The following is a 15,318-nucleotide window of genomic DNA, read 5'->3' on the forward strand; positions in this document are numbered from 1 at the left end:
TTCTTTGGCAATAATTTAAATGTAAAAGTGCTAGCCAAGGTGCTATCTCTCCTAAATTGAAATCACATTTACTTTACATTTCAGTAAATGCTCTAATGCAAAGACCTTATTAATATATTTCTCTCTTCACACTATTATCTCCACATAAGCCATGGTGGATGGTGAGTGTATGTCTCCAAGGATCACTATGGTTTAAAACCAAATAAATGGGTTCTTGTCAGAGTCTCCTCCAAGCTTTTTGCAAAGCAGCAACAGAAGGAAGGACGGAAATTAATTCTGAATGCAATCTAAAATGCAATCTGCCAAACTATAGTCAAAAGAAGAAGAATATCTCTATACTGCCCTCTTACTTTTCTTTTCCTTCCTTCCTTCCTTCCTTCCTTCCTTCCTTCCCTCCTTCCTTCCTTCCTTCCTTCCCTCCCTCTAGCCTCTGATCACCATAAACCCTATTAATTTCAGTCATCAATGCTGTGTTTTATTCTCTTGCCTCTTCTATTGCACCATGGAGCTGAGAATAAGGATGGATAAGAAATTCATTGCAGGAAGATTTTTATAGATATGATTTTTGTGCTTTCCGATATGAAGGAAAAGCACATGTTGAAATACATACCTTCCAGAATTTTGCAATATAATTCGCAGCCAACAATATGGACAAAATATTACAGGAAAATGTCCAGATATGGAAAAAGTGTATCCAAAATTAGTATACAGAAGTGTTTGTGAATATTTATGGTGGGCTTTCGCTGCTAGCACCAATAAAGGACATGTGAGTAACAACATGAGAATCTTTTTTTTCCAAAAACGTGAAAGCAATTGAACACTTTATAGAAGCATTTATGTCTAATAAAATTGTGCTATCAAATTTAAGCAACAGCAACTGAGGAGAGAGCCAAAAGGGCTGACCGAAATCATCAAGTTGGCTGACTACTCCAAGGTTGCTCCTTCCTAGTTTAGTTCATACATTTTGCACTTTATTCATTGTTCATTCATTTTCTTACATCTGACGCCAGTGTGGAAAATAGCATTAGTATTATTTCTGCTTAAAATATATCTTATAGACTAGCACAATGGAAAAGGCATTAATAAAAACAGCTCAAATTGTTTTTTGATTCATTCATGGTTCCAAGTTTGTACAAAAAGGCTAACTATAATCAATCACTGCGTCCAACGAAAGAAATGGAACTTATCAAAAATATGGGGAATTGAATGCATATGGCTATTTCCTTTTAAGTGAAATCAGAAAGGCAGTGTAACAAAACATGGAAGTTAAAGGGGAAATTACCTGAGATATGTGTGCATGGTAAATTATCTATCTACTATTCTTCCACCGTTGCTTAAGCTTAGCTAAAGCTCCAGCTGACTTTCTGAGTAAAATGAAAACTACTCAATTAAAAATGTGCCGATTGTCAAAGGAGCAGAACAAAGATTAGATGAAAAGCCTTTTTTTTCATAACACTAATTCAAACCTTCTGCCAAGTTCCTTCCTGACAGTCGAATGTATTTATTTAATTATTTGATAGAATGTGAGTTTCTGGTGCCCTCGTGTGGCTGCCAAAATTTATTGGCATCTCCAGGTTAAGGAAAATGCCCCAAATATCCAGGCAATAATTCAGTAAACACCCTCCGTAGACTTCATAAAATGCAAGAAAGAAAAGGGAAGGGAATAGCAGAGCAGAACACTGACTGGCAGTCTTAATCTTTGGTTTTCCACTCTCTGCTGTATTGTATCTTGTGCATTCATGCTCAAGAAGAACAATACTATTTTCTATCTAAACACATCTTCAATTTTAGCTGTCCCAAAAGAGAAGGTTTGGCAAGAGGATTAAGATATCAGACTAGGGGCTCATCTAGACAGCTTCTCTGGCCTAGATTAGAGTGGTCATTTACTTGAGGTCATCCACAGGATAATAAAAACAGGCCATCATATCATATGAGGGGGAAAGAGGGATGGCATGATCTTGCTTTCATGGTTTTGATAAAAACCACAAGATCCTGCAGAACTCATGTCCATATCAGAACCTCTATCAATATGGCCATGCTTTCCATCACAAAGAGAAGAGAATTTTCTATATCACATGGAGAAGGAACCTGAAAGTTACTTTCCATTACTGGAAACATAAATATGGAAGAGCATCAGGATGGAGACGAAATCAAGAGTGAACTCTAGATCGCAAATAGTGTATAGAGAAGGCAGTGGAGTAATACAAATAGGAGGATTAGGTAAGAAAAGCCAAAAGGATACATATAAACTGGGTGAAACCAGGCTTAATACCAGTGACTGTGAGAGGGATCTTGGAGTCTTAGTGGACAACCTGCTAAATATGAGCCAGTAGTGTGCAGCAGCAGCCAAAAAAGCCAATGCAATCCTAAATTGCATAAAGGGATTCAATCAAAATCAAGTGTGGTACTAATACCACTCCATAAAGCCCTAATAAGACCACACCTAGGTTACTGCATCCTGTTTTGGTCACCACACTATAAAAAAGATGTTGAGACTCTAGAAAAAGTGCAGAGAAGAGCAATAAAGATTATTAGAGGACTGGAGGCTAAAACATATGAAAAACGGTTACAGGAACTGGGCCTGGCTAGTCTAGTGAAGAGAAGGACCAGGGGAGGCATGATAGCAGTCTTCCAATATTTGAGGGGCTGCCACAGAGAGGAGGGAGCCAAGCTATTTTTCAAAGCACCTGAAGGCCAGGCAAGGAATAATGGATGGAAACTGACCAAGGAGAGATTCAACCTAGAAATAAGGAGAAATTTTCTGACAGTTAGAACAATCAACCAATGGAACAGAAGTTGCCTTTGGAAGTTGTGGGAGTTTCATCACTTGAGACTTCAAGAAGAGATTGGACTGCCATTTGTCAGAAATGGTGTAGGGTCTCCTGCTTGAGCTGGCCGGGGGGGGGGGGTGTGGACTAGATGATCAACTCTGTTAATCTGTTAATCTGATTGCTAAAAGAGGAGAGAGTGGAGCAGCATTTCAATCAGTCCACTGAGCAACAACCATGTGTTTATAGTCGGAGTCCCATGACCACCCTTAGTACACCATGTAAAAAGGAGGGAGGGGAAATATGCAGGCATTTTTGCTGATTAGCCCTTTCATAGAAGCAATTATCTGACATCAGAGTAATACAATATAACATACTCGGCTGTCTTTAAAAGGAAGCTTAATAGACTTACCTATCAAGAGCTTTTAAGTTCTTCTCCGTGTTCACGATATTACGCATTTTAAAGATGAACCATTTATCAATGTCTGTAAGTCTATGGATATCATCTACAGGGAAGTTTTCATTCAAGGCCTACCAGAAAGGAATGTTGATTAGTCACGGTTTCATGAATTAACTGACTTATTCCTGAACACTGTGTTGAATAAAAATATTTAGTAGTTATTTCTATCTCAAATCTATTCTGAAGTTTAGCTCTTTCTAAATCGAACTTTCAGCAATAGTTTATAAATATTGATTGCTTTTTAACTGTGGTCCATATCATCTGTTAATTCAACTAGTTTAATTCTGACTTTATTTCACTTTTTAAAAAGTGAAATAAAAACCCTTCATGCTTAATATTCCCTCTAGTTTCCTTTAAAATTGCCTACTCTTTATCCTAATTCCCGATGTTATAAATTGTGTTCAAAAGTTTCATTTGTATTCAAAAACCCATTCACAAACTTTTCAATCTATACAAACTGGCCTGCATACCATAATTGTAGCCCAGCATAGTTTTCACTTAATAATATTGTATTATTATTATTTTTAAGCTGGAATAAGGAGTAAAGATTAGTTAAATAGGTTCAAAGACTTCATATTCCTTTTGAAACAAAATGTTGAATTGTCTTCCTGTGCCTTAGTTGAAGATTTGGAGGTTCCATGAAGCCTTAAGAATGAGCTTTATGAAAACCAATCCAACCTATGATTATTGTCATGGATCTGGCTGAAAAGTAGAGAAACAGTGTTAACCTTCAGTAATTTGCTTACATGATCAATCAAAAGTTCCCCATCTCAATTGAATGGGCATGAAAATTCAGTTCAAGCCAGTTTAAATCTCATTAGAATTAGATTTCTTCCACAAAACTGATCTTCAAATACACATTCAAACTAAGTTCTAGGGAGCCCAGTGGTTCCTTATAAAAAGATCAATTGCAAAAGACCAACTTTGTTGGACAGCATTTTCACTAGTTCAAGAATCCTATATAAAGTGCCCTTCTAGGGACTAAAAGAAGTGTTTTAGCAACACTGAAGACCAACAGATCTAATTATGGCCCAGCTGCACTTATATGCCATGATTCTGTGATGATGATTCAAAATGTTGGCATATTTGTCAAGGTAGGAAATATTCCTTGAGAGAAACAAATGTGACAATCATGATATTATATTTTCAAGGAGACCCCACTGAAACATTAGGCACTAGAGCAACAGCATTCTTTCCAATCAGTCAGGTATGTAAACAACCTATTGATATCAATCTCTTCTTTCTCATGAAATCTTGTATGACCAGTGAAGCAATTGGTTCCTTCCAAATGAGAAAATACATGCATCCATACAAAGCATCCTTTGGCCAAATTAATAAAGGAATAAAAGGAAAAGAATAATAGCAGCTACTTAAATTATACAAAGTTGCTTACTTATAAGTTTTTGAATTGGATTTTAAGATACCAATAAATATGTAAACACTATTTTCCAGGAAAAAAGGACCACGGACCATCTGAGACACAAAAAGATAGTTGCCTATTAAAAACTATACAGAAATATGACTGAATTATTCAGACTTTATGCCCACTAAGGAATAAGTATTAGCTAATTTTTTTCATAGTAAACTAGTTTCCTTTGTGCATCTATTCATATAAATCTCTACATCAAGCTTGAAGTTGCCTAACCCAGAAGTATAATTAACATCTAAGTTCTACAGCTTTAGTATTGCCAGTTTAAGAAGCAATCAGCATTATCAAATACATAATATGTAGTAATGAATCGTGTAATTTGAATGTGACTCTACAATTGTTTAGTCCTATCTCTGTATTACTTCTTTTAAAAATAGGAAAGTAACATCATGGTACAAAGATTGTAACTACATTTTTTCAAAGCTCAGTGCCAAGACTCCTTCTCCATCTCCAAATGTTGGATTTTGAGAAAAGTGAGAGTTAAAGGATTTTTGACAAGCCTAGCAAACGGACTTGATGTGGCATTGCACCAAGGGGAATAAATAATTCATTCTTTAAGTGTCATAACAATTGTTAAAGATTTCTGACCAGCAAGTTCCAGCCGTCTAGATGAATTTTAACAAGTAAAGAAAGCTGAAATGTCAAAACAGAAAAGAATATAAAACATATTTGAATAATTCCATATTCTGGAAGAATCAGTGTCTATTCTCCTTAGGTCGATGCTATAAACAGACTGTATAACGGCTTAGGGGAATTGGAAAAATAGCCTATTCCAGAGAAAGAAAATTAACCACAAGCTTGTTCTTCCTGCTTCTTAATTATTAAGGATTTAATGTAAAGGCTTCCACCCAGACTACCTACGTTCTTGATCATCATAAAAAACACTTGAGAATACTAGAGATTTTGATACCATGAGATAATTTCAACAAAGGTCTTGTTTGGCATGAATAGTTTGCTCTTTTAAAACAAGAATTCTGCCACACTGAAAATGCTGTAACTCAATATTGCATTAACTTTGTTTAAGAAAAAAAAAACATGGAAGATGCTGATCTTTATCTTGATGCTGTCTATCAGTTAAAACAATGCTTCATCTTTTAGCTAGTCACAAGATGAAAATTCAATTGCTTCTCACAGTACCTTAGCCACTGCATACATTCGTGTACTGGAGGCTTCAGCTAATTCACTTTTGAGATCCACCTCACCAGGCCAGTCTTTATTCATTGGCAAGCATGATGTGAAGCCATCAATGGATGGGTGGCACATTCTTAAAGCCTTCTGGAAGCTCTCTTCAAAGGTCCGTCCAACAGCCATAACCTGGAATAAAGAAAGTATCAACAAGGTCATGCACAGATTCTGTTTCAGATTTCTCAAGAAGAAGAAAAAATCAAGAGCCGAAGTGGCGCAGTGGTTAGGGTGCAGTACTGCAGGCCACTTCAGCTGACTGTTATCTGCAGTTCTAATCTCACCAGCTCAAGGTTGACTCAGCCTTCCATCCTTCCGAGGTGGGTGAAATGAGGACCCAGACTGTGGGGGGCGATATGCTGACTCTGTAAACCACTTAGAGAGGGCTGAAAGCCCTATGAAGCGGTACATAAGTCCAACTGCTATTGCTATTGCTAAGTTGCCACCTTAAAAATAAATTAGGAGAAGCAGCATAAGGCAGAGTGACTTCTAGGCAAAAACACATGTGCTGAAGAAAGAAGAGTGCAAAATTTTGGAGATAGAGTTTAACAGCTTTGAGGCTGCGCCTAATACTTGATTGACCAACTAGGATATTAGGAATAAAAATGGCCTAAAAATCTCTACTTTCCTTCTCCTAATGGGAAGACTTTCAACCTTTTTCTCCTACAAGAACAGTGTTTCTTATTTCCTTATTTCCATCTTCCCCTTTCCTCCACCATGAATAAATTGGATGCATGTTTTCTCTGGAAGCATGTAAACTTTATTCTTAGTAAAACTTTGCTTATCTTTTTGGACCTGAAGCCGTAACCTCTATTTTCTGCTTGTAGGTTTGGTTGCATTCATTCAGACATGCTCTGCTACCCACCCACAACTCCAATTAATTAACTGGGTAATTCAAACCAACGTTCAAACATTTCACTAGCGTATACACTTTTCCTCAAAAGAACAGGAGAGCAAAAGCCAGTTCAGGGAGCGGTTTTGAATGCTTTCATTTAGAAACAAATACAGTTTTGCTCTCCCCTCTATCCCTCTTCATTTCTTGGCTGATTTCAAGATCCAAATCATCATCATCATCATGTTAGCACCAACACTATAACAATAAAAATACACCTTTTAATATTGAAATAAATCAATCTGTCATAAAAGTTCATGAGGATCCTATGGTGAAAACTGTAGATAAGCCTATGGTGAAATTATTCTTTTTTCAAATCCTATGGTCAAACTATAGCAATAGCAATAGCAGTTAGACTTATATACCGCTTCATAGGGCTTTCAGCCCTCTCTAAGCGGTTTACAGAGTCAGCATATTGCCCCCAATAACAATCCGGGTCCTCATTTTACCCACCTTGGAAGGATGGAAGGCTGAGTCAACCTTGAGCCTGGTGGGATTTGAACAGCCGAACTGCAGAACTGCAGTCAGCTGAAGTAGCCTGCAGTGCTGCATTTAACCACTGCGCCACCTTGGCTCTGACAGAGCAAACTAAGTTCAATTCCTTACATTTGTTGAGATTGACATTGTTAATATTTTTTTCCTCAGTTTTTCTGATAAAATACAGCCCTATTTTTAAAAAAGACAACATGGAAGGGAACATTGCACTCCAAATGCAGTTCACGCATGCTTAGTTGATCCAGGACGACTGACACAGTTAAGCATGAGTTGTTGTTACATCCTCTAAACTGCAAAGAAAGCTTACTTTTTATTTTAAAAAAATGAAACAAAAATGAATATAATAAAATAAAACATTGCAGTGGCATAATTAGGCTTGGCACCATGGCAGACCAATCTCACCCTTTTCTGTTTTGTTCTGCTGTTTTTATTAATTTCCCCTGATCCTGCACAAGGCAAAAATTAGAAGGAAGTGGAGGTCGATATGCCGCTTCTCTTAGATCTTGGTTCTCTACTTGATTAGAACAAAGAAGGGACTTTTAACCATTCAGTAAATACTGTACACAACACAATGGATTGGAGAGAGTTAACCAAAACCTGACAGATTTCTCTGGTTTAAGTTTAGGTTTATTAGATTTATATGCTGCCCTTCTCCCAAGGACTCAGGGCGGCGTACAACATTAAAAGAAACACATAATACAAAAGTTAAAAAAAATTAAATAGAATATCCCAAATGAACCCAATTAGAATTGACAATAACATTTTTTTTTAAAAATTCGAATTAAAATTAACAATGATCAATAATTTGTTTTGTTTTGTTCAGGCCAGGCTGGCTTGCTGGAAAAGCCAACTTTTTAGGGTGCGTCGGAAGGACCGGAGGTCGGGGATTATGCGAAGCTCCGGGGGCAGCTCATTCCAGAGGGAAGGCGCTCCCACAGAGAAGGCTCTCCCCCTGGGGGGTCGCTAGCCGACACTGTCTGGCCGACGGCACCCTGAGGAGGCCACACTGGGCGGTGGGAGGCTACTGGTGGCAGTAGGTGGTCTTGCAGGTACCCTGGGCCTAAGCCATGGAGCGCTTTAAAGGTCATAATTAGTACCTTAAATTGCACCCAGAAGACAACCGGGTGTAACATGGGGGTACCTGGGTGTTTAAAGCACTTGGACAAATTAAATTCCTGGATTAGGGATCTCCATAAAACTCAAAATTCCCCCATCCTGGTGAACAAGTCATGCAAATGGACAATTGATATATAGTACTTTAATCCCTGCCCTGTGCTCAACAGCCTGGCTAAATTCAAAAGTTAACAGGAACTCTCTTCCTCACACACAATAGCCACATTAATAATATACAGTAACTCAGCTCCCCACACAGCCATGTCACATAGCAACTGACTTCACATCGTGGCTGGGTTCATACATCACACTGTAATTTTTAAGCAAATTTCGTTGAATAAGCCATGGGTTCATGAATAGAACTAGCTAAAATCAATGTGTGAATTATGCAATGTGTGAATTATGTCAAGATGTACTATCACTCCAAATAGAAGCAATACTAGGTTCATTGAAAATTGAATATATCGTTCTCCATTCTCGTCTTCCATCTAGTCACAAGAAAAGCCAAACACACAAGGCTGGAAGAAAGCAATTACACTACACATTTTTCAGTGATAATGTTTCATGAATAGACTGGTTTTACTTGATATAGCATAGAACTGAATGACAACATTTCAAAGTCTGAAAATGTTTTAGTTCTGAAATTTGCAAAAGGAAATTGCATTAGTTTTTTCAGAGTCAGGAAAAGATAGGAAAGTATTCTTAATTATGTACCTAATAACCCACTGGTTATAAATGTGAAATTAATCCACAATGGAACTTCAATTACTGCTTCTGCCTTCACCTTTCTCCAAAGAAGAATGTGCATATGACTCATATTAGAAGAAAATTGAACTATAGATACAACAAAATGTCACAGATATGAAAGCAAAACTGCAGTCATATTTCCATATACTGTAATGGAATTTGGTAATACAATGAGAAAAAAAACAATCTCCAGCTCTGAAACCAGGAGAGTGAAACTTCCTAGATATATCCACTTTAGCGAAAATCACTTTCAAGGAGGGTTTATTTAAAAAGCTGCCAAAAGGGAAAAAAATATATTTGGAAATAAATGTTTCTTGGAGTCAACCGGAAGTTAGCAATAGCAGTTATCAATAGCAGTTAGACTTATATACAGCTTCATAGGGCTTTCAGCCCTCTCTAAGCGGTTTACAGAGTCAGCATATTGCCCCCAACAACAATCCGGGTCCTCATTTCACACACCTCGGAAGGATGGAAGGCTGAGTCAACCTTGAGCCGGTGAGATTTGAACCGCTGAACTGTAGATAACAGTCAGCTGAAGTGGCCTGCAGTACTGCACCCTAACCACTGCACCACCTTGGCTCTAAGTTCTCCAGCTGGACAGATGAGGTGGTGGGTGTGAGCTCTGAAGAGCTTCACATGAACTCTGTCTGACAAACCAATTCCAAGATCCTTTTTGGATCTGTGGGGGGGGGGTGAAGAAGGGGCAGTGTCTCATCAGACCCAGAGGGAGTGCAACAGGTCCCTCGTAGGTCGGAGATTTGCTCTCTGAATCAGAGTCGGGGTAGCATCATGGCAACATGGCTGCACAAGAAGCTGGCTTCCAGCCAAAGCAACTGAACAGGAGCGTTCAGGATGAGATGGAAGCCCGGTAAGAAGATCTAATTAACCCACAGTCATAAATCAGAACTTGGAAAAGGCAAAGAACCTTGAGAAAATAAATAATATTAATGGACAGATTTGGATTTTAGCAAAACGAAAGAAAGAAGGGGGGAAATGGAGGGTTGAACCACTAGCCCCAAAAGAGCCATTTGCTTGAAACGCGTTTGGAGAGAAATCTGGACAGAAAAGGAGAAAGAAGAGAAGTGACACACCCACTCAAATCCAAACTCTAAATTTGGTTTTGGATTTGAAAAGATTGTGTTTTTAAAAGAGACTAGGAGGTCGAAATGAAAATCAAAACATACCGAGGAGATTTGCTCCATTCAAATTTCTTCTAACTAACATATCTCAAGCAACTCCAATTAATGCGAGGTGGGATGTAACATGGGAAAAAAATCAAGAAAAAAGCACTATTTTCTCACTGATAACCTAATCTTGCCTGTGTGGCGAATGGAATGCGAAACTCTGAGCAGGAAGATTTAATTAACCAATTGCCATAAATCAGAACCTGGAAAAGCAGGAGGTGAAGAGAAACATACTGGAATTTGGCTGTATGTAAGTTTGTCCCAATTAATATATTTTGAGCAACTATAACCAACGGGGAGGTGGAAGGCAACAAGGGGAAAAAAATAATAAAATCAAGGACGGGGAAAATACGAAGTTTTTTCTCTCTGCAAAAGATCAAGATGGCTCCCAATTCTCTTCCTCTTTACATTAGCTGAATGAGCTAAATTTAAGGTGGACCAGAACTTTGAAATAAGAACTGTATAACTAACTGCAATTTTGGAACCGGACATTAAGGAAGAACAAAAGATTAAGATGGCTCCTGCCTTCCTTCCTCTCCACATCAGCTGAACTAGCTAAATTTAAGATGGACCAGAACTCAAAAGAAGAACTATATAACTAACTGTAACTTTGGAACTCAACATTATGGAAAAGTGGGAATTTGAAGAACTACGTGAAATTATAAAAAATATGCATACATTATTAAAAGTCTAAATAGAATGTTGAACTCGGAAGCAGGAACTGAAGGAAGTAGTGAAGGAGGAAGGGATAATGAAGCGGTAGAAACAGTGGAAAATAAAAAGCAGACAAAAAACTTCATTGAGTTTCACAGTGGTATAAGGAAAATTGAAAAGTGGGGATGTGTCCCAACAATTACCTCCACTAGACCTATTAGATCCCACAGATTAGGCCTCCTCCGAATTCCATCCGCCGGCCAGTGCCGACTGGCGACTACCCGGAGGAGAGCCTTCTCTGTGGCTGCTCCGACCCTCTGGAACGAACTCCCCGTGGAGATTCAAACCCTCACCACCCTCCAGGCCTTCCGCAAAGCCCTTAAAACCTGGCTGTTCCGACAGGCCTGGGGCTAAAGAACTGTTGCCCCCGTCTCGAATTGGTATAGCAATAGCAGTGGACTTATATACCGCTTCATAGGCCTTTCAGGCCTCTCTAAGCGGTTTACAGAGAGTCAGCATATTGCCCCCAACAATCTGGGTCCTCATTTTACCCACCTCGGAAGGATGGAAGGCTGAGTCAACCCTGAGCCGGTGAGATTTGAACCGCTGACCTGCTGATCTAGCAGTAGCCTGCAGTGCTGCATTTTAACCACTGCGCCACCTTGGCTCTTCAACTGTGACTGTTGTGTTTTAATTATGTATTGTTGTTTATGTCGTTTTAAATTCTTGTTTGTATCCCCCTTCCCTGGTTGAGTTGTGAGCCGCCCTGAGTCCCCTTCGGGGGAAAAGGGCAGCATATAAATAAAATCAACATCAACATCAACATCAACAAAAGGAAATAAAAAGCAGACAAAAGATTTTACTGAGGTTGACAGTGGCATAGGGAAAACTGTAGAGGGGGCTTATGGACCAACAAGTAAATGAGGAGTGTGAAGTGGAGGAGAGAGGTAAGAGAAGAAGAGACGGATAGGAGAGAGGGCAGGGAGGCGAAGAGGAGGAGAGAAAAGAGGAGTGGAAAGGAGAGAGGAAGGAGAAGTAGAGAAGAGAAGGACGACAGAAGGAAGAAAGGAGGTGGGGAGGAGGAGGAGAGAGGGAGAAGAAAGAGTCGGATAAGGTACAAATATGGTGTATGGTGAGCAGAAGAGCCAATAAGTGTTTTTGGGAGTTGATGGTAATATGAATTGATGTAAACAGTTAATAATATAATACGATATTGGTTATGTAATAGTATACTTCCTGTGGCTATATGTTATGAAAATGAAAAATAAAAAACAAAAACTTTATATATAAGAAATAAATATTTCTCCAGGTTCTGCACATGATATAAACAGGTGTCAGAATTTTGTCCTCCAGAATTGGCAATCTGACTACGAAGCAAGGTTCATGAATCCAATGGATACTGTTTTTACACTTTTGCTTGAAATAATAGAGCCGAGGTGGCGCAGTGGTTAGGGTGCAGTACTGCAGGCCACTTCAGCTGACTGTTATCTGCAGTTCAGCGGTTCAAATCTCACTGGCTCAAGGTTGACTCAGCCTTCCATCCTTCCGAGGTGGGTGAAATGAGGACCCAGACTGTGGGGGCAAGTTGCTGACTCTGTAAACCGCTTAGAGAGGGCTGAAAGCCCTCTGAAGCGGTATATAAGTCTAACTGCTATTGCTATTGCTATAATACTTGATACACTGTGAACTGATTTGAACTCAAAGTAAAAGAAAGAATATGACTGGACCTGGGATGACTAGTGAAGATCCACCTCAATTAGGCATCTTAGCCCCTGCAAGCAATTGGTTCTGCCTGGGCGCAGCAATGTCTGGAGATGTATTTATTTATGTATGTATTATTAAATTTATATTGCCGCCTATTCGCCCATGGCGAATGAGATTTATCTGCCTGGAGCACCTGCTTCATTTTGGTAATATGGCCTGTATTCAGGGTCACAGTAGCCCCTATTACAGATCAAAAGCAACCAGGTTGTGCTCCGACAATTGACAACACAACCTTGTTTCATTTTATATCAAAGGGCTGTTTCAATGAGGCAAAGTACCCTCTCAAGATTGAAAAATGCTTAAGCTTCCTGGGACTATTATTGCTTTTCAATGAACTGGGGGGAGGGAAGGAAATGGAATGTGGAGGCTAGAATCTTCAACCATGAGAGCCAAGGACATTTCTGCAGGTGTCAGCCAAGACATGGACTGTTATCAAAACAACAGGCGAATGCTTAATTGGACAGTGTGACCCGTCCCATGGGAGGAGGGGATGAAACTCATTTTTAATTATGCAGGGTTGCATGGGAAAATTTAGAATTGGTTTTGCTTTCTTCTGTTTTGGAAAGATGTACTCAATAAAGACTTGCTTTGGGAATTTTAGATCCTGAAGATGCCTGCCTTTATTGGGTCTGTTAATCAGATGGTTGACACACCCATTTATACATCATAAACAAGCTTTGCATATCCCTTTTTTGTAAAATAAATGTTCAGATAGTATATTATTAGGCTCAATAAGCTCTTCCAGAATGGAGTTGTGTAAAGTTTTCTTTTTTCCACAACAGTAGAAAACGGTAAAACGGTAAAAAAATAAATGAACCTAAACCTCTAAAGAAAGCCTTGAATGTCAAAATAGTACATCCAAAGAATATGTTTTAAAACGATTAAGTAAAAAAGTCTGACAACAAGCAAATATGTTATTAATGAGTATATTTTGCAAAACTGTTGGATAATTAGTTAATTAACTGCATGATTTACCCATTATGTCACATTCCATTCTTCTTAAAACCTACGGATGAATGTGTCAATATTACTCCAGAGAGTCCTAAATTAAAATTTTAAATGCCATGCTCTTTCTACTATGTTTAATATAATGTTTTATTAGAAGAAAAAAGAGGAGTGGAAGTTTTAAAAAAATTCTGACAAGGGAACCCACTGAATTTTGATATTCAGTTTAGTCATTATTATTCAAAGTATTCCTTCTGCATAGATCTTAAGAATCCAAAATAACAAGAGTTGGAAGGGACACTGTGGCAACTATATAAAAAGAGAAAACATTAAGCAAATCTCACACCACACACGGGTTTACTAAAATAGCAAGCAATAGCAATAGCAATAGTTAGGCTTATATACCGCTTCATAGGGCTTTCAGCCCTCTCTAAGCGGTTTACAGAGTCAGCATATTGCCCCCAACAACAATCTGGGTCCTCATTTTACCCACCTCGGAAGGATGGAAGGCTGAGTCAACCTTGAGCCTGGTGGGATTTGAACAGCCAAACTGCTGAACTGCAGTCAGCTGAAGTAGCCTGCAGTGCTGCATTTAACCACTGCGCCACCTCGGCTCTTAAAAATCACCATACCTTTCCAACAAATGTCCTCTCAAATACTTCCTAATATCAAAACTAAAGATTTCTGTGACTGTCATAACTTGAAAAAACAACCACCAAGCTACAACTCCAATAGTATGATAAGGTCCAAGTTTTTTGTTTGTACATTTTAATAAATCTAAAATAGATACATCAATGCCTATGGAGGCAGAGATCAAGGGTTGAACCATGTGTTATAATGTTGCATTGCGCTGTGATCCACAACACTCTTTTCATCATTTTGATGTCATCATGGTTAGGAATAGATGCCTATGGATGAAAGTTTAAGTAGAAGGAATAGCAGGGGCAACAAAGAACCTTACTTGGCTTGTTAAGAGCAAGTATGTTCAGAATAAACACTTGGTCTTTGGCTGGAAATGGTGGGGGAAATCTAATCTTAAGCAACTGTTCGTGACAATCTAAGCACACAGTGTATTGTTAGTTCATTTTTTCAAAATTATCCTTCCCATTTTTGCCTTGTAAAACTCAAAAAAAGAGATTCACTGAATATTCTCTGTAAGAATGGTCCGCTTCCCCAACAGTTTTTGGAAGTCTGAAAAAAGCTACTTCTCTTGTCACAATTTTTGGCTCTAGAAATATAGACTGAATGATAATGTTCTCATTGAAAAATAAATGCAGTAACAGGCAATTTAAAAAAAGAACAGAAAAGTCCATAACTTGCCTCATGAATGAATCATGAGTATGATGTGCAGTTACACTTTCATTAAAAAGTACAGAAACAGAGAGGCATTTCTAAGGAAGGTTGAAATTCCCAGCAGTTTGGAAATAGTTCAAATAACAGAAAATTCAAACATTTATCGAAAGATCAACCCTATTCTAAGTTATTTCATGAACCTATTCACTCATCTATGGAAGCAACAAGAAACTCCGTTGTCCTCATTGTTAAATATTCGTGGTTTTGATGGACAGTTATTAAATAAAAATTACCATATGCATGAGCCTCTATTTATCTTTATACTTCCATGTCACCTTTCTTATCTCAAAATGATTCAGCACATTAATTTGTCATAAAATGAATTAATAGTC

At 38.4% G+C, this 15,318-nt stretch overlaps 1 protein-coding gene across 1 annotated transcript in view; it reads right to left on the minus strand.

The window, feature by feature from the left end:
- The window catches only part of CPS1 (carbamoyl-phosphate synthase 1), a 166,491-nt gene that overhangs the window by 93,682 nt on the left and 57,491 nt on the right, over window positions 1-15,318 (minus strand). Inside the window, exons 20-21 of the mRNA XM_087706402.1 lie at window positions 5,795-5,971; window positions 3,181-3,299 (exon numbers count right to left, since the gene is read on the minus strand). Of these exons, the coding sequence (XP_087562528.1) occupies window positions 3,181-3,299; window positions 5,795-5,971 (296 nt within the window). The remainder of the gene's footprint in view (window positions 1-3,180; window positions 3,300-5,794; window positions 5,972-15,318) is intronic.

This window comes from Thamnophis sirtalis, unplaced genomic scaffold (assembly GCF_051295495.1).
Source record: "Thamnophis sirtalis isolate CommonGarterSnake01/CBP01778 unplaced genomic scaffold, rThaSir2_p1.2 scaffold_1, whole genome shotgun sequence".
NCBI classification, from domain to species: Eukaryota; Metazoa; Chordata; class Lepidosauria; order Squamata; family Natricidae; genus Thamnophis; species Thamnophis sirtalis.